Source organism: Pseudorasbora parva, chromosome 8 (assembly GCF_024679245.1).
Source record: "Pseudorasbora parva isolate DD20220531a chromosome 8, ASM2467924v1, whole genome shotgun sequence".
In the NCBI taxonomy this organism is placed as follows: Eukaryota; Metazoa; Chordata; class Actinopteri; order Cypriniformes; family Gobionidae; genus Pseudorasbora; species Pseudorasbora parva.
The window spans coordinates 9804086-9824623 of NC_090179.1; the positions used below are offsets into that span (position 1 = coordinate 9804086).

Here is a 20538-nt window from a genome sequence, read left to right on the forward strand (position 1 = left end):
TGGGAATGTGCAAGCGTGTGTGCTAGTGCATATACCTGAGCCATGTCTTCATGTTTGCTCCATTTAACAGACAGCAGCAGTTTGGGAAGAGACTGAGGGAAGTTTTCTCTGCAGTCATAGCGAAGCGTCCAGATTAGATCCTTCTCGTTCTCACACAGCTGAGAGAGAGGATCCCTCTCCATGATCTCCTTCAGCTCTATGTAAAACTTCTTACCCCCACGACCCTGCAGGCATTGTTTTCAATTCATTAGTAAGATCATCTCATAGAAACAAACAATGGTATTTATGTGGAAGTTATGATGTTAAATCAAACTATCAATGGATTTGATAAAACTAGAATTCACAATTACATCAAAGCAAGAAGTTGGGATATTATTTGAACATTATATAACCTTAGATGTTGAATGTTTATGGATGTCACCATTTTACCATTGTCATAGTCTCACTGGAGCCTGCTATTTCTGCCGCTTTTTCCAGGATCTTTGGAAGAAAAATATCAGAACATGACAAATGTTGCCTAATGTTTGATTACCTTTCACTGACTAATGCATGTTGCACAAAAAAAGCAGAGTTTTGTTTGAGACATTTGGTCTTTTTTTGGTAACTCTCACTTATAAAAGGGCTTTTCAGTTTTCAACCAAAAGTGAATAAAATGCTGAACATATTCCAGAAACTATCACTTGACAACAAAATAAAAGTACAAACAAAAACGACTTTAAAACATATTCAGGCTACGCCTACATTAATCTGGATACATTTGAAAATGGCATTTTCGATTTCAAAATGCTCCCCGCCCGCACTAGCTTTTTCAAGCATCTTCCAGAAGTTGCTCATCCACACTAAAACATCTGAAACGAAATCACCTTAATGTTAATGAGATGATACAGAGAAAGAAGACAAGAAAGTTCTTGCTATTCTTCTGGCACAATCATTTCATTTGCAAAATATCAGACCACTCAAAATCACATGGTCTAAGACACAATTGTCATCATGTTTTGTTGCAGGACAGCAATTGTGAGTACATTTTCTTTGCAGGAATGCAATATAAACACTGTACAAAGAAACATTTATCTGTAGCAACACTATAAAAGTATATAGCAGACAACAATGCTGGAATAACCATAGATATCTATAGAATATGCGGCACATGTATAAATGTGTCATCGTTTTCAAATGTTTTCACAGGCCACACTAAAAAGCCAAAATGCTGTTTTCAAATGTATCCACTTGAAAGTGTTTTCAAAAAGCTGTGTCTTCATTGACAAAAACACCATCTCAATGTAAACGGAAGGCCAAAATGAAGAGAAAAAGGTGAGTTTTTTTAAAACGAAAATGTATTAGTGTGGATTTATTATTTAAATTCATTTATTGATGTTGAACTTGTGATGATAACAGTATTGAAGGAAAAAAAAACCTGCTCCTGACCAACATTTATAAACAAATATATGAATAATAATTTTAATATACTGCATTATGGACATTTAGTCAATGGTGTCAAGTTTCTTTCCTGATGCAAGACTAAGTCCATTTAAAGTCTCAGAAATTGTGCAGAAGTCAGTCACTTTGATATCTGATAGATCTGCTATTTTTTGTGGATGAATGTGGACAGTCTGAGGAGCAATAAACTTAAACAAATAATATCTCTAAACTAGTTATTAGATATCCACACTAAAAACAGTATATTGGGTTTTAAGTTCTGTAGTACAAGTTATGTAGTACACAAGAATAATGTGTGCAAAGAGTCGTGTGTACATGTGTATTTATATGGTATGTGTGTAATTAATCCTGCTCATGTGTGAGTGTGATATGGATACCTTGTCAAAAGCGGGAAATACAACTGGTTGTGTTGAGTATTCTGGAAAGCTTATATGTAGTTCTGTGGCGTTCTCTGTGTATGGATTGGTCTGAATCGTCCCAATAGGGTTCAACATCTCTTCCAGCTCATCTGCAACACACAGAAAAAAAGGCATTTCCTGAACCCATTTCCTTCCTTTACAAGACATTAGTGCACAAACTTACACAAAATGAAGTACTGCTCACAGATGAGTTGATACCTTACACAGGGTTTTTCTAACTGTACAGACACACACCCTATGACACATGTACACAGCAGTTTACACAACCACATAGTCACAAGCACACCCCAGTGAGCTCAGTGTTTTTTCGCCTATGATGGTGTGCTTGATGAATTCAATACACAAGTTATTACCAAGTCTCGTAAAGAGAAACACACATACATTACCAATAAAACACCACTGCAAACATTGTGTGTATATATTATATATATACACACACTACCAGTCCAAAGTTTTAGAACGGTAAGATTTTGAGTCTCTTCTGCTCACCAAGGCTACATTTATGTTATTAGAAATCATTCTAATATGATGATTTACTGCTCAAGAAATATTTATGATTATTATCAGTGTTGAAACAGTTCTGTAAAAAAAATATTTTTGATTAATTTAAATGAAATATAATGCTTTTGCAACATTATAAATGTCTATACTGTCACTTGTTTAATGTAATGCATCCCTGCTAAATAAATATTTGTTTCTTTAAAAGGGATAGATCACCCAAAAATGAACATGGGATGTTTATCTGCTTACCCCCAGGGGTATCCAAGATGTAGGTGTGTCTGTTTCTTCGGTAGAACACAAATTAAGATTTTTAACTCCAACCGTTGCTTGTAAAATGGGGTCTAATTTTAGACATTATACATTCAATATAATTATAGTATTTTTCTACTGAAGAAGCGAACACACCTACATGTTGGATGCCCTGGAGGTAAGCAGATAAACATCCCATTTTTATTTTTGGGTGAACTATCCCTTTACTATTTCTATGTAAAGCACTTTGAATTGCCATTGCGTATGAAATGTGCTATACAAATAAACTTGCCTTGCCTTTCTTTCCCAAAAAATAAATAAATTAAATTAAATTCTTACCGACCCAAAACATTTAAATGGTAATACAATGTTACAAAAGCTTTTTATTTCAGATAAATGCTTTTCTTTTGAGCTTTCTATTAATCAAAGAATGCTAAAACAATGTTTTAGACAACTGTTTCAACATTGATAATAATCATATATGTTTCTTGAACAGTAAATCATCATTAGAATGATTTCTAAAGGACCATTTGACACTGAAGACTGGAGTAATGCTGCTGGGAATTCAGCTTTGCATTACAGGAATAAATTGCATTTTTAAAATATATTCACATAGAAAACAGTTATTTTATATTTTAATAATATTTCACAATATTAAAGCTTTTTTGTATTTCAAATAACATAAATGCAGCCTTGGTGAGCAGAAAAGATTTCTTTAAAAACATTTAAAAAATCACACCGTTCTAAAACGTATATATGTATATATACTTATATGTATATATATATATATATATATATATATATATATATATATATATATATATATATATATATATACATACACACATACATACATACTACTTGTCAAAAGTTTTAGAACGGGACAATTTTTTAAATGTTTTTAAAGAAGGCTCTTATATATATATATATATATATATATATATATATATATATATATATATATATATATATATATATATATATATATATATATATATAAGACTAAAAAAAAACTAGTATATGCCGAAATGTCTGAATGAGGAACAAGGACTCTCTGAGCAAATAAAGGAAATTAACATCTGAAGTGTCCCTCACACACCACTGGAGACGCAAGTCTCACCTCACTATCAGCTAATCTACATCTTTCCCTTTTGACCCCCTCTCCCCCAATTCCTTCCCTCTCTCATGCTGAGATCACTGAAAATACACACAGAATCTCTATATTACAATGTCAATCCACACGATACAGTATTATATGAGTTTGATATCGTTTGAAATGTCTCAGTGCGACTTGTACAAAAATCCCATCCCCACAGAAGTTAACCAAAAGATAATCTTTTTATATTAGATAATGTTTTAAGAGTTTAAAGATATCTTGTCTTAGTTTGGTGGGTGTGGCTTTCAGCCATTTGGCCTTTGCATCAATACAAGTCTTGATCAATGCAAATTCCCATTGTGAACTCGTGTTTACACTTCAAAGAGTTTGTGCATTTGTTTCTGGGTATTTAAGGGAATGTTACAAAGAGCTCAGGGCTTGACACTTTAAGCCGGTCAGCCCGCAATGCTGGATGTCTCAAGATAGCCAGCATTATGTAATTTTCAGAAGTCAGGTATACATTTCATTCTTTACTTCAGAGTATTTGATGTTATATGGATTACCTTTGAATTGACTATGTAATTGGCTTTATACATTTACCTGACTGTTAATAAATTGTTACACTTTGATTGATTCTGACTTGCTCTGGAATTATTCAGGTTGGATATAATTTCAACAAAGGGTTAAACGGAATAATTAAATGTGTACTTAAACTATTAAATATAAATGACCAAATAACCAATTGGCATTCTAACCTAAATTCTAAATTATGATTAAATGGAGTCAGATAAAGAGGAATTGGAATAAAATCCCCTTTGCCCCGCTGAAAAGACGAAGGCGCAGCGACCTTCACCCACCGATCGTTAGCCTCCATTGGGACGATTTGGGCGGCCCTACATATATATATATATATAGACTCGCTCTCTTGCTGTAATACCTGATGATTTTGGAGTTAATTACTTAAAATACAATTTATCATTATGCAAAAAACTGAAAGCTCAAGCTTTTGCGTCAGGTTGAACACGAGTAGAATTGTGTGTATAGACACCTCTGTGAGATCAACCAGTTAGAGTGTTCCCGAATCTCAATTTTTGGTTAAAATAAATGCTGGATATCTGGTGTTTTTCTGTGGGTATGAATGTGTGTGTTCTTACCTGGGAAAGAGGACCAGCAGTGAAGGATAATGTCTCCAGTCTTCAGCTGCCCTCTGTAGTCAAACACCATTGTGTTCACCCATGCTATTGGGTAGTGCTAGACAGAAAATACAACACAAAAAAACCCCAGATGATTAGTTAGTGTGTATGTGTTAGTGCTTTGTAGGGTGGGGGATTAAAAAAAAACTGCGGGGAGGGGGTCCCAATTATTGTTTTGGCAAGCACTTAATAGGAAAGTAAATTCAAGGAATGGTAAAAATGTCGGTAACACTTTAGTATAGGGAACACATATTCACAATTAACTATGAGTTTTGCCTCAATAAACTCCTAATTTACTGCTTATTAATAGTTAGTAAGGTAGTGTTTGTAGCATTTAAGTTTAGGTATTGGAGGATTAAGGGATGTAGAATAAGGTCATGCAGAATAAGGCATTAATATGTGCTTTATAACTACTAATAAACAGACAATATCCTAGTAAATGCATGCTAATAGTAATAAGCAACTAGATAATAAATTAACCTTAAAATAAAGTGTTACCAAAATGTGTGCTATGAATAAAGTTTGCGTGTGTTGATCTCACCACTTTCCCTGCCTTGCGGATAGTCTGGTATTTGCACTGGGGGTTCTTGGTGGATCTCTGTTTCTTCACTTTGTCCATAACGGCGTAAATGGCAAAACAGAGGCGGGCCATCCGCGGCAGGTCGCACACAGCGATGTCAAACTCCAGTGTTTTGTTCCACACATGTTCAGACCGACTGCTACTCTCACTGCTGACCGCTGTCTTGCACAACATCTCCGTACCGTGAAACAGCCCTGCTCGAACCTGGATCTACATATATACAAATTACAAAAATAAATCATCACGACATGCAACCGTTCTTGGATTCAATTCAAAAACGTATGTGCATATGATACTCTTATCCAGGTTATTGACAAACACAGATTTGTCTGTCTGAATAACACTCGTCAACATTTGACACAACTGGATGAAAACTGAACTGAGCTGATGATCACTGTTTTCTTCAGAGCTGCTTTACAGATTAATTGAGCTAATTTCACAATTGACAACTGAACTTTATCACCCCTGAACGGACTTCAGCTGAATAATGACTGTTCACTATTGTTTTTTAGAGCTGCTTAACAGCAGAAATGAATTCTGTTTTGCATCACTGAATCATTATTTTGTTGTTATCACAGCAAAGCTACATAGAAAAAATCTTGATCGTATAAAGCACTTTTGTAATTAAAGGTGACTTGACTGACATTGTTCGGATTTGATTGCTTTCTGTGATTGTCAGACTGAAATGGTATCTGATTTGGTATAAAAGTTTGTTAAAAAAGGGTCATTTTAGATCAACATAAGAAGGAAAGATTAGCTTAAAGGAAAATTTCAGATATAATGAAATGCTGAACAGGCAACCTTGCAGTATAGGGTTTAAAAGCAGTAAGTTTGTATTTTTGGTAAAACACTTACATGAATACTTCAGAACAATAATGTGCTTTCAGTTATTTGTATAATTTATAGGCAGGACTACTTTTCTTGCTGACATCTGAATGTATGTGTGTTACTGATTCAATCAATCAATCAATCAACTTTATTTATATAGCGCTTTAAAAATGACGATTGTTTCAAAGCAGCTTCACAGTGTCAAACAGGACAATATTGCAACAAAATTTGATTTAGATTTTTTTTATTTGGCTGTACAGTCGTTCTGGAGAAAACAGTGATGTTATCAGTTCATTTTAATTTATCATATAGCGACAATGTTGGCAGATCAGTATTATAGTTTATAGAATGAAATAAGACAGAATTAAATTTATTTGTATATTTAGTTGAATAACTTAGATCATAATTTTAGTGTCCCCAACTGAGCAAGCCAAGCCAAAGGTGACAGTGGTAAAAGGTTGAATGCTTGAACGCTCACATTTACTGTCCCTAAAGGTCTGCTTTTGTCATTACTTCGGAATGAATAAGACACACTGCGGCTTTTAAGTAAACATGTTTTAATTGTACTGTAATACTGATACTGTGCCACCAGGAGGCAGATAAAGGTTAGTGTTAGTGAGACCATGCTGAATTCAGAGGTATTGACAATATTTACCTTTGCAGCATCGTCAGCGTTCACCTTGTTACCTTTCACAAGATTAATTCTGAACAAAGAATGAACCTTCCAAACGCATGTATGTAATAGCTGAGGAGAGAGAAAGATAAAAGGAAAATGTAAGTCAATTATGACAATAAATTATGAAATCATACATACTGAATTGTCAGTGTATTGTGTAACAAATATGAAACCAAGTTTGATTCATTTAAAATGAGAGCGAAACATTTAACAGAAAGAAAACAATTAGGTTTTAACATCAAAATGTCGGATATGTTTTGGTTGTCAAACGTCAGTGGATCGTACCTACGGTTAATGTGATGAATTATATATGTGCTTTCTCTACTGGGACATGATCTTGATCCTCTAAAATGGCTCACTTTTTTCAGAGTTCATTCTTGCACTTCTTGCATTCCATTTCTTTGCATATGGTTCTTGATTTTATATTTATTTTACTATCTAATGCGATGACATTTAGACAGTAAGTGAGGCTTAAGTTTAAAATTACTTTACAATTTCATCACATTTCAGTCACAATTTCTGTTAGTTTTTTTGACTACTGTGTACTTTTGTGTGTGTGTGTGTGTGTATATATATATATATATATATATATATATATATATATATATATATATACACACACACACACACACTATATACTGTAACGATATGTAAGAAATGTATTTCCAATAATCCCAAAATGGCCCTAACATGATGGCCCTAACAAAATGGCCTAACACATTGAGGAATCATGTTAATTTCAAATACTTATATCACTAAGTGATATTATAATAATACTTGTGTCTACTAAGAGGCCATTTTGAAAAAAAAACAGGTCAAAATCACAATGTTAGGAGTATCAGTAAGATGACATTGCATTGTCTGATTTATTTGTTAACATAATTACTGTGACTTGATGTAAACTTAAATGCAATTAATAACATTTCTAATTTTGTGTCTGTACTGTACTGCTAATGCTGCGTGTCAAATACTGTTGTGCCAGGTCAGAAATTATTGGGGAATGGTGTCAAAAATACGACCATTATGAACGTACTAGAGAATGCAGTCAATATGGACCTAAGCTTTGAATTTCTGAAATGCAAGATGGAGAAACAAATTTAAAAAAAATGTAGCACCCTTTATGTTACAGACAGTTAATACGCTTTGGTTCTCATAGTAATAAGCCAATCTACCGCAAGCTGTGATACCTTGAAATGTAATCAGATTGTACAAATGCCCCAAAAATGCAAGATATTATTGCAAAATAGTAGCTATTTATATCTTGTTTTTTATATTATAATATGCTATATCTAATTAGGCAATATCTTAGTATATTTAGAGAAAGAGAGCAGTTTTCATGAATTTGAGCACGACTGAAAACGTGATATTGATTTTATACACATTCGGTAGTTAATATTTAAGGTAGGGTAGACAATTAAAAAAAAAAAACGCTTTTTTATATTGTTTGAAACTCGCTTCATATCCTGATAGCAATCAATAATGGAAGTGGTCTAAATGTTAAAACATGTTAAAACATTTTCTGTGGAAGTCTTAGGAACAAAAAATGTTTGTCCAATCATTGCATTTGGTCTGTATAATAAAATATATATAATAAAGTGTGTAATTAATAAACAACTATGAATTTTAAGCCTACACATAACACTTCTTCAAAAAATAAAATGTACTATATAAATAGAAATGTTCATTATTGACAAACACATCTAAACATTTTGGCCAGTATGGCTCACACGATGACTATAACACTTCTTTATTTTGGTGGCATTAGCTGACACGGCTATACTGACACAATAACTAGGTTTTGAAGCATGAATTAAATGTTTTTGGGTGAGCAACTACATTTTGCAGAGATTCAATAGAGTTATGATGTTCCAGCAAACAGCTGTGACAATTGAACTTACAGTTAAGAAAATGTCAAGACTGTTTTGAAAAATGTGCCAAAGCGATTGAGAAAAACCGTCATATGGGACCCAATTTGCTATACCTTTCACAATGTGACCTCATAGGCAAATCCAAACGCACAAACACACTCACACAAATGCACATATACATCCCATTAGAGGTTTGGTTTAACATCAGCAGTTTTAATGCGGTCAACACTCTGACATCTACAAAATAACTCACATGATCAGTGCTATAACACACACACACACACACTGACTGACTCACTTCCTGGAACACATTTTTGAAACTTACTGGACCACAACTGTGTGCGAAGAAAAAAAAAGTGTACTGTGCACTGGACACTACACACGGCCATTATTTACATGATATATCTGTCAGACTTGATACATACACACAGCACTCATCCACACCGTAAACAAACATTAGCTAAAGCATACCAGCCAAAAAAAGTACCACAAGACTATAAAGAAAAAGCACAGCAAGAAGAGAAACAATAAATAAATCAAGTTTGATGTTTCCTGATCTGTCTAGTTAGTACTTGTGTTTGTATGCACATGCATTTATGCAACACCACCTGCTAAGATAAATGCATTTAAATCATTCAGCTAATTGCCTCTTCTTTCTCTTATTCCAGTTTAAATTTGCAAAATAAAGTACAAGCATATCATTCATAGTTAGATTTACAGAAGAGTGCAAACATTGTGGCCCTATGGTGCTTTCAAAACAATGCTCTGTTTGTTTGAGCAGTCTAACTTGTCAACTTTTGCCTCAACCAATAGCGTGAGATTCGGGTGGGACTTTCTGTTTGTTGAACAATGGCAGACGAGACAATGTTTGCAGTGCAGTTTGGTGCAGCTAGGGCCGCAAAACTAAGACAACCTTTGATTATCTGAAGTGCAGGACACACAGACACTCGCAGTGTCCTTACCGTTGGCTGTCTCTTCTTCGGGGGCAGTGGTAGAGGAGGGTTCGAAGACTTCCGCGCAAGCACTGATCCGATGGTGCTGATTTCCTTCTCAAACATGGCCTTCACAACGTTACAGTGAACCATTGTTAGATGAGGGTTCTCATTTGCCAACAAACAAGCCCTAATGTACTACACACACACACACACACACACACACAAACAAAGAGTTATATTAGTGTTTCCATACAGAAAATATAGATTATAATTCTACCCCTACCTCAAAGAATATCATGATACTACTGTGGTCTGTGCCCAAAATAATACTTTTGCTGCAAGATTTTTGGATGTAAAGTTTTAAAATGATTTCTGTGTGACCAACTGAGTGTGTGTTTACATCACGTTGGTGTATGAATGATTGAGTGAATGAATGGGTGAATATGAGGCAATATGTAAAGCGCTTTGGTGGCCATATAGTTGAAAGCACTATATAAAATGCAGTCCATTTACCATTTTATTTTACCACTTTATTTTATTTTTTATTTTAAATGCACTTCCTGAAACAACACTGCACTAATGATAAAACACATGTCGTGCTGTGACTGATCACTCACCTGACTGGTTTTCGGCTCATGATGGAACTGAACTATTATGCACACAACAAATTTTGTTTGATGTCTGAACATGACCTACCAGTTAGACACATTTCACTAGCAAAATTCTTTCCATTGTTTTTGGGGAAAACAACTGGGACTTTACTGTACACCTCATTCTAAGAAAATTAGGATAAAATGTTACTACACTGAAGCTCACTGTGGTAATTTGTTGCATGGTGAATTTTAAATGTGTGCACAAATGCACAAATAAATTAAACAGATATAATAATTCAGGCCCTAATGGAGAACCCAATACAAGAACCTAAGAAATATTTTAATAATAATAATACTCATTACATCTGGTGCTTATAAAACATTTGAAGTTTCCAATATTTTAAAAGACCACTTTATAGTAATACAGTTCACAAATATTTTGGTAACAAGACTTTCAGTGATTATTTAAGTATTGACCCCATTAATTTTTTAAGGCATGTTACCGGTCTTTTGATTAAAGATTATGAGCTCAAACCACTAAATGTCATTTATTTAGATCAGTGAGTCAAACACGTGTGTTTGTATGTATGTATGTGTGTGTGTATGTGTGTGTGTGTGTGTGTACCCCAACCCTAAACATAAGCCTTGTTTTTACACAAACTTTTTTTTAGTATGTTTATTTATCGATTTGAGTTATATATACACATATATGTATGTATGTATGTGTGTGTGTGTGTGTGTGTGTGTGTGTGGAAAAGACTTAAATGATCCATTATCAATGAAGAAATGCTTTTACAGGTGCCAAATGCATGACACTTTAAACAGCACAAAAATGTTATGCACTGTACTTTGCCATATTAAAGGGATGGTTTACCTAAAAATTAAGATTAACCCATCATTTACTCACCCTCAAGCCATCCTAGGTGTATATGACTTTCTTCTTTCTGATGAACAATTAGGAGTTTTATTACAAAAATGTCCTGGCTCTTCCAAGCCTCATAATGACAGCCCAAAATTTTACCATGTTAAATATGGATATTTTTCTTACAATAACCCATCGATTCACTTCAGAAGACCTTTATTAACCCCCTAGAGCAGTGTGGATTACTTTTATGATGAATGGATGCAGCCAGGACATTTTTTAATATAACTCTGATTGTATTCGTCTGAAAGAAGAATGCCATACACCCAGGATGGCTTGAGTAAATCATGGGCTAATTTTTATTTTTGGGTGAACCATCCCTTTTAACAACAGTGAACCTTGTAAATACAGTTTGACCATCAAAAGCCATTACTGCCATTGCATCTTACTTTGTACTGATTAAGAGGGTGATCTTCAAACAGGAACTCCAGTTTGCCACTGACACGCAGCACATAATCGCTCCGGGCACCAATGTCTTCCTCTGGGCCATGAGTGGTCTGCCATTTCTTGAGAGCTTGGTCCATTATTTCAGATACTGTACAATGCAAAGACACTTTCAGGCTAGCTGTGTCCTACAGAGAGAGAAAGAAATACATGGATAAGACTGATATTGCGTGGTAGAGATATATATATATGCAACATACCATATCCTAAAATAACACTACACACCTGTGATTGGTCGTAGTGCATTGTAATTTTGATTACGCCCTCATGCTTGTCAATCAAATTCTCCAATAACCCTGTCTCCAGCTGAGGGGAGTAACAGCTCCGAAGCCACTCCCCCCACGACATCATCTGCATTTGGTGCATTTTCTCTTCGCTGATTCGTTTCATTTTGGAACGAAAGTCCTTCACTTCCTGGTCTTGCAGGGCATCCAGCTCGTGAAGACCTGTGCCATGTGGCAACATGTTCAGTGGATTTCACACTCTCACAATATCAACAACATTCATGGCAAACATGGTGTTTATGCAAAGAATAACTTAAATCTGAAATAAAGGAACACTCCACTTTTTTGGAAAATAGGCTCATTTTCCAATCCCTTAGAGTTAAACAGTTGAGTTTTACCGTTTTTGAATCCATTCAGCCGATCTCTGTATCTGGCGGTAGCACTTTTAGCATATCTTAGCATACACCATTGAATCGGATTAGACCATTTGAATCACGCTAAAAAAAAAAAAAAATGACCAAAGACTTTAAAACTTGACTCTTCTGTAGTTACACTGTGTACTAAGACCAACGGAAAATGAATACTTGCGATTTATTTTATTTTTAGACCGATATAGCTAGGAGCTATTTTCTGCGTAATATCACTGCGCCGCTTCTCCCATGGTACGGCAGCAAAGTGAATAGTTTCGATCTATATCGGTCTAAAAATTGAAACTCTTCATGTTCCGTTGGTCTTAGTACACAATGGCCCTCATTTATCAAAAGTGAGTACACCAAATTTCCAGCGTACACCTTGCGTATGCCCAAACCCAAGGTGACTTTGAGATTGATCAATATGGACGTTGGCGTACGGCACACTCAAATCCTACGCCAGCTCAGGAGGTGGTGAACGCACGTTTTGAGTGCGAAAATGCGCAGAAAAACAATTTCTAACACCACAAAACGCACTGACAAAGATATGCTATATTATCACCAACTGTAAAAAACAACAACAACATAGTAATTATAAACTTCAGTGTTTATTTTTGTGCAATGGACTTTAATGTTTAATTTGTGTGATTTGATTTGTAGGCACATGTATTCCTCCAGTTGCGAGCCTGTGCGCTTTACCTGACGGTTCAGGGTTAGGCCCGGCAGCTGCGCACGGACTGGGACTGAAAATAATTCAGACTGACAAAATAATAAAAATGACATTCTTCTTCTTTTAAATATTAATAATAATAAAACAAATAATAACGACATTCTTCTTCTAAAAAACAATAAGCGTAATTAATAATAAAAATCATAATAATAATACGAATCTTACAAATTGTCATGCTATTATTAATGTGAATGAATGGTACTCCACATCACATCATCATCACTATCGTACCCCCAATAGCCTACATGTGCCGTGAAACGAAATTAAATGCTAATTGTTTCAAAACATGTTCTGTAAAATAATGCATTGTGATAATTTCTCATCCAAACAGCTATTTAAACTGCTGGAGTGGCTTCTCAACCCCCACACTATTAACAGCACTCATAATTTAGGTCCACATTTTGTTTTTGTGGGTGCCTTTATTCCCACTCTTTAAACTCTCAAATAAAACAATTTTGCTTTTTTCCACTTCCCTGATGGTCTTGATGGGCGCGTCATCTCACTAGTTTAGTCAGGGCACTGATCAGGGAGTCAGCCCATTGACTTATGTCCTAATCAGTGCCCTGACTAGTGGACTAGTGAGATGATTGAGAAGCGCCCGATCTCCACGTCGGAGAAGTTTCGTTTCTTTGCCATCTTCCGTGTGTCCATGGCGTAAAATGAGGGCGTGGGGGAGACGGAGACTTGAATATATAGGGGCCTGTTATTCTAATGACGATCGTTTTCAGCCGCGGCATTTATCAAAGGCAGGTATTGCGTACACCTGGATTGGTGCGCACAGCTTCATAAATCAGGCGGTGAGAGGAGTGTAAGCATAATCTAACGGCAACATACACGCCCGTTTCTACGCAAGATGGATAAATGAGGGCCAATGTAACTACAGAATAGTCAAGATTTAAATAGGAAAAATATTATCTTTGAAAAAATAAAGTCTTTGGTAATTTTTGAGTACGATACTAATGGTCTAATCCGATTCAAGGATGTATGCTAAGCTATGCTAAAAGAGCTACCGGCAGATACAGAGATCGGCTGAATTTCAAAAATGGTAAAACTCAACTGTTTAACTCTAAGGGATTGGAAAATAAGCCAATTTTTTAAAAGTTTTATAAAAGAGTAAATATAATGTGTGATAAGTCAAATAAATAGTTAATAGATATGTGCCATCTATGAAAGTTGTGAAGCTAATGCAATGACCTGGTTTGTGTGAAGAACTTTAAGGCGACTAGTTGTGTGAATTAGGCTTGCAATATAGAACACTAGGCATAGGGATTACATCAAAAATACATCAAGATTTATCCTTTTGTTTCTCTGAAAAAATTAAAGGTGTGCAAATGATGCCAATTTTCATTTTTGACTGAACTATTCCTTTTAAAGGGTCATGAAACCCCAAAACACTTTTTTTGAGATGTAAACAGATATGTATAGGCTGCACATCATTGAAAACACTAAGGGTACTCATTAATGGTATGCATATGTGAAAATAGTTATTTTTGCATTTTTCAGAGCGATTTCTGTCTTCCGGTTTGAAAAGTTTAGTCGGAGCAACGTCACAAATGCTGACGTCGGCACGGCCTTTTCGGCCCAAGTATGGGCTGCTGGGCACATGCTGACGTCGACCGCTCTGAGCAATTCTCGATATATATTCATGACATAAAGCTCATTCAGTCCAATCCATGCGCTGTAGTATGCATACAAGATAATTTAGTTAATATGCATGAGACAGTCACTTCTGTCAGGCTCGTCTTACATCATTATTGTAGAGATATGGTGGGGAAGTTTTGGAAGCAGCGTGCGGAAAAGTCACGGAGGAAAGCTAGGCGTTGTGCTGATACGAAGTAACGTAAAGGGCGCCGAGCGAGCTGTAACCGGCGCCGTCTGTGGAAGCCTTTGCTACAAAGGCTCGGTAAAGTAAAATTCACCTGAGGAATCGCACGCCGAACCTGCAAGCGTTGACTATCTATGTCAGGAGTGCAAAATAACCAATCTGTAATATGTAGGCTAATGAACAAAAGCCACGTCCTCTCCGTTTTATTTGTGGTCACAGCCATGCACTAAACCGCATGTGTTCGGGCTCTTAGTGAAACAGTGTGCTGCATATTTGGAATAATATAGATTTAGCTGCCGAGTGATAGACAGCGCGGATCGTCACGGCAATGCGCGGTCGAGACTAGCCTCAAACCTCTTCGCTTTTACCCCGATCTAGAATTACACATCTCTTATCACATCGCATGTTGGGTGGTTCACGTTCTCTTATCAAGTCGGCGCGTTGTTCATCTTGCCAAACAGCGTGCATATTTGGACAAATATAGTTTTATCACGTTTGCAAAATATTTCGTCATGCAGAATAACATTTATTTTCATTTCTCACTGAATTATGCTGGTTTGAACTTTGAAGAGCTGAATGATTTGCGATCTCTGCTGCACGCCACTCATAGCTCTCTCATTCGCTGTACTCATCCCTCATTTAATCTCTCTGTGGTAAACAATGCCAACGTGAACCAAGAACATGTCTCAGAACCGCTCAGCACCTACTGACAGACACTCCCCTATTTATGCAAACATTCCCTCTTTCCACACAATACCATCCCACCTTTTCACAGTCGACCACTCCCCTTTTAACAAGCTTTTTCAAATCGAAGGTGTGAAAAAACACCGCTGCAGCAGGGGGGTTTCATGACCCTTTAAGGAGCGTCTGTTTCTGATGAATGACAACAGTGTTTTTTGTTGCGAGACAGAGCTCTGAGGGAAAGGTTTCAAATGGCTTCCTGATAACACACATGATGACATTTAAAGAGCATTAAAAATTCATTTGATCCTCTCCACTAAGAGAGACTGCCCATATTGTGTGTGTGCGCGCGTTTCAGAGCCAGTGAATGAGTAAAGGAAGTGGAGTGTGTGAGTGCGTAAGCCTCGTGGGTTGAGCCTGAAAACTCATCATAGCCTTATGATGATTAATACTTGCATACATATAAACAGACCATCAGCATCACTCTGGGGTCGAAGCGAATGTTCTTTCACTGCTCCATTTGTCCTGTTGTCAACAGATTTGTGCGTGGAGAAATTGAACTGTATACTGTATTCAGTGTAAACAGCGTCACTGATTATAATGGCTTCTGTTTGCTTTAGACATGACAAGGCTCACATCCAGTATATGTAAATGTCATTAGGTACATTTACCTATGGTGCGATGACGTATAACTATTTGTCAATGTCGTGTTCTGGTGTCGTCACAGATTTCAATATCAAAAGAAGCCGTTTTTGGAGCTTGATTAAATAAAAGCTTTGTATATAATGAGGAGGACATATTAAGCTCTGAAATGTTTAGCATGTTTTAACAAAGACCTCTTATATGTCAAATTTGATTTCTCCCTTTAATAAATACAGATTATACTGTGCAATTCAAACAAATCGGCCAACTCAAGTATTTTGATTTTTATTGTATTTTGAATATTTTCCAAACAAAGCACAACGATATAAATATATATATACTATATATTGTACATTAAAAAACCCTAAATATAAATTAAACATTTGAGGTATTACCACATTTTAAAAAAAGTTGTAAGACAAAAGCAGGGTTGTTTTAAGAGGTCATCACATAGTCCTTCGGATATTTGGAACAACAGCTCAACTGAGTGAGTGTGATATTGTTTTAAATATCCATTCAAAAAACAAGTTATAATGGAGCAATGTGTACAATATTGCTAGCTGCTTGGTCTATTTTTGCGCAGCAAATTAAAAAAATATTCCTAAAAATCTCAAAGCAAAATCAACAGTTGGATGCCTCTGAGCAAGATTTAGTGATGGTTCATTCCTGAATTAATCACAGTTTTTGAACAAATTGGTTAAATTAATTCAGTGATCCTCTCCTAATACAAAAAAACAAATACATTTGCTTGTCGTCACCGACAGGGGTAAGAAATGTAACCTGCAGAAATTACCACTGAAAAGTCTAATGGACATTAGCCAAAAGTATAGCTCTCATTATGCATGTGATTAAGTGCATGTGTGTCACCTTTCCCAATGAGGACTCCTATCTTAGAGTCGAGTAATCGCTCTGCACGTCCACAGTTGCGTGTGATCAGTTTGAGGACAGGCAGGAACGGTCGCACATCGCATAGTCTCCTGGTCTCATCCTCCAGCTCCTCGTGCACTGCTGCCTGGTTCACACACTCGAACATGTGACCCTCCATCTCCCCCAGCAATGAGAAGAGAGGGTATGTCTGTGCCTCCTTCCATAACAGCTACATCAACACAAAACCAAGATGATGAGAGCAAATAATATAATCAATACTGCATGCTAAATATCAATACTAGTATAATATTACCAGGGCTCAACTCCTAGTCCTGTACACTAAAGTGCGTTATAAAGCAAATCTATTATTATTATTATTTTTATTATTATAACAGAGCATACTCAACCCGCTCCAAGCGGGTCTTTAGCATCCCATGCAGCCTCTAGCGTCAGCTGCTGCGTGCCTTTTGCGTCCAGGGGAGTGAGGTTTATACACACAGCTCTTATGCCAAGTTCAGACTGCACAATTTTCAAAGTCATCAGATCACAGTTCATTTTTCTCACTGCATGACTATCTGCACTGCAAAAAATGCTCTTCTCACTTAGTAATTTTGTCTTGTTTCTAGTCTAATAAGTCAAATGACATAAGATAATTTTTCTTGTTTTGTTTTAAAAAAAATATCTAAATGAAAAACTAAATTATCTGCCAATGGGGTGAGAAAAATAATCTTGTTTCCGATTGAAATCTTGTTTCTTGTTTCCGTCCCAAACAGAAATAAGATTATTTTTCTCAAAAGCTCACTTAATTTAGATTTTGTTCCCCCAGAAAACCAGAAAAATATGTAATTTACCTTATCTATCTAGTAAATGCAACTTGATTTAAGGATTTTTAGATGTTTGGACTGGAAACAAGAAAAAACTACTAAATAAGAAAAGCATTTTTTTGCAGTGTGGGCTAGCATTCAGTCGCTGCTGTGCTTACTGCACGATGGATCGGAAACAGGGGTCACACTGCATGACTTTACAGTAGAAGAATCGCGAGACTGGAATTGTTATTAAAAATGATAGCCACAAAAAGCTTGCGATCCAAATTGTATGTGTGCTGATTTGCAGCGAAAAAGAAAAAAAGAATATGAAGGAGCAAATGGTTGCGGAGATGCGGGGAGCAAGGATTGTGTTCTGCAAAGAGGGTTGGAGGTAAATAAATAATTTTGCAATGTGTTCTTGCAATTTTCAGTCAGAACACATTGCACAAAGCAGGATTTTAAAATCGCAAGAAAGATCCAGATATTTAGCATGCCAAATATCTCACGGACATCGACGACTCCTCAGATTGCGCCTTTGACAATTCACACTGCCAAATGATTTTTTGGCATGATTTGCAAGATTTTGCAAAACCTGTCAGCAAGTGAAAATCGGGGCAAATTGTCTAAGTAGGTTTTACATTTGAATTTACTTCACAGCCATTAAAATAATGTTCTATATATTATGAATAGGGGTAGTATGAATGATATTTGGATGTACTACAGCCATCATGTTATTACTGTCACATGATCTACGGTGTCGCTTCACTGTCATTCATAAATCTTCTCCCATGGCCCCATGGGATAGTAAAGTGTCCATCGAATGCACACTTCACAGGAACAGGAAGTATCTCACAGGAAGTAGTAGGTCATCCAGGGTTTTTTTTTTTGAGCTTGATAAATGCTTTGATTATAATGACAAGGATGATTTAAGGGGGGGGGGGGGGGGGAATGCTGTTTCATGCATACTGAGCTTTTTACACTGTTAAAGACTTGGATTCCCATCCTAAACATAGACAAAGTTTCAAAAACTAATGTTGGACGTTTGATAGAGTATTTCTGTGTCAAAAATACTCCTTCCGGTTTCTCACAAGTTTCGGAGAGTTTTTTTCGATTATGGCTCGACTTGACGTTAATAAGAGCGGAAGGTCCTTGTATGGGCCGTATGGGCTCTTCTCCCGGTAGGGGGCGCGCGCGTGACTAGAGCGAGAGAGGAAATGCACACCCATAAACACTCTCAGCTGCAGATCCAGTCGTCCGTGAACACTTATGTCGGTTATAGTCCGCGCCTCGCTCCACTTTATTCCTATGGGTGACGTCGAGCGACTCCAACGCTTCAGCACAGCATTCCGGGAAGGCAGCGCTGCTTTTGAACCGATTTGAACACAGAAATGACGGAAAGCTTCACAGCATCGCTTCAGTCGCATCGCAAAGTGGATCTCCACCGTTCACTGCTGTCACAGGACTTCACCAAATCATACCAAAGAAGTGTGTTTTTGACGGAGCGGTCCCAGCGATAAAGGTTCGGTCCTGCTTTGGAAGCAGCCGGTGAGTTAAACTGCTTCAAATGTCTGTGCTGTTGGCTATCGTCGCGTGAGTAAACATCAGTAAACGACACGATCGCGTGCTTCGTCATTCAAATGCGCTAACGGACTCCATTGTTTGTATAACGTTGTACTAGTCTGACGTGCAAAACCGTTTTGCTTGCTACCTCTAAGGTCTAGTCGCATACAATAGTCCATAAACCGAATCATGTCCTCATAAAATGCGAGTAAAGACAAAGGCCACTAAATACAGTACATACCACAGAGACGGACGTCCTGCTGTTGCCGTTTCTCCTGTTCAATTTATTTCAGCCTCCGAATGATTCTGGATCATATATCTATTAGCTGAGATCGACAGCTATGGGTTTCTCCACGCTTAAGGACGTCACCGCTTTGTGAGCTCGTCATTCTTTAGCTCCGCCCACTCGATACGCCTCCAGGCGCTCGTTTTTTTCCGGAAAGACTCGGTACAGCCCATATTTCTTTTAGACTTTTCGGAGATATGAAGGATGCAATACTACTCTATAGGTACTCAAGATTGACATGAGATTGACTGAAACTGAGTGCTTCACCCCCCCTTTAAGATATGAAACTTTAAGGAGGTTTTAATAGTACAAAGACGACTTATATGTCAAAAGATCAAGGCCAAATTGATTTCTCCTTTTAAATACTGATTACAGTACTAGTGCAATTCAAACAAATCACCCAACTCCTAGCTTGCTCCTAGCTTTCGAGACTGTAGTGTTCTAAAGTATTGGTTTGGTTTGTGCAGTTTTTAGGCATCTTGTCTATGCTATGAGGTTGTTTTCTTTTTATTGGAGTAATTGTATTATTGTAAAGCACTTTGGTCAGTGCCCTGTTGTTTTAATAGTGCTTTATAAATTAACTGAAACTGAAAGTGTCCTAAAATGCAAACTTAAGAATGCATTTACTGGTCTAGCCTGAACAATGCTGTTTTTTGTCAATGTTTAGACAATTTGAGACCGTTGTCGTTAGATATCATTGGTGATTTCAAATATAAATTTTAATTGTGGGTTTAGTGTATAGCTTTGGAGAATTCGATTTTTCCCC

At 36.6% G+C, this 20538-nt stretch overlaps 1 protein-coding gene across 1 annotated transcript in view; it reads right to left on the minus strand.

Moving 5' to 3' along the window:
• Positions 1-20538, minus strand: part of pik3cb (phosphatidylinositol-4,5-bisphosphate 3-kinase, catalytic subunit beta) — an 82507-nt gene that overhangs the window by 17809 nt on the left and 44160 nt on the right. Inside the window, exons 4-13 of the mRNA XM_067450061.1 lie at positions 17121-17349; positions 11967-12187; positions 11687-11869; positions 9810-9977; positions 6959-7048; positions 5437-5685; positions 4857-4953; positions 1815-1945; positions 430-480; positions 36-224 (exon numbers count right to left, since the gene is read on the minus strand). Coding sequence (XP_067306162.1) covers positions 36-224; positions 430-480; positions 1815-1945; positions 4857-4953; positions 5437-5685; positions 6959-7048; positions 9810-9977; positions 11687-11869; positions 11967-12187; positions 17121-17349 — 1608 coding nt within the window. The remainder of the gene's footprint in view (positions 1-35; positions 225-429; positions 481-1814; positions 1946-4856; positions 4954-5436; positions 5686-6958; positions 7049-9809; positions 9978-11686; positions 11870-11966; positions 12188-17120; positions 17350-20538) is intronic.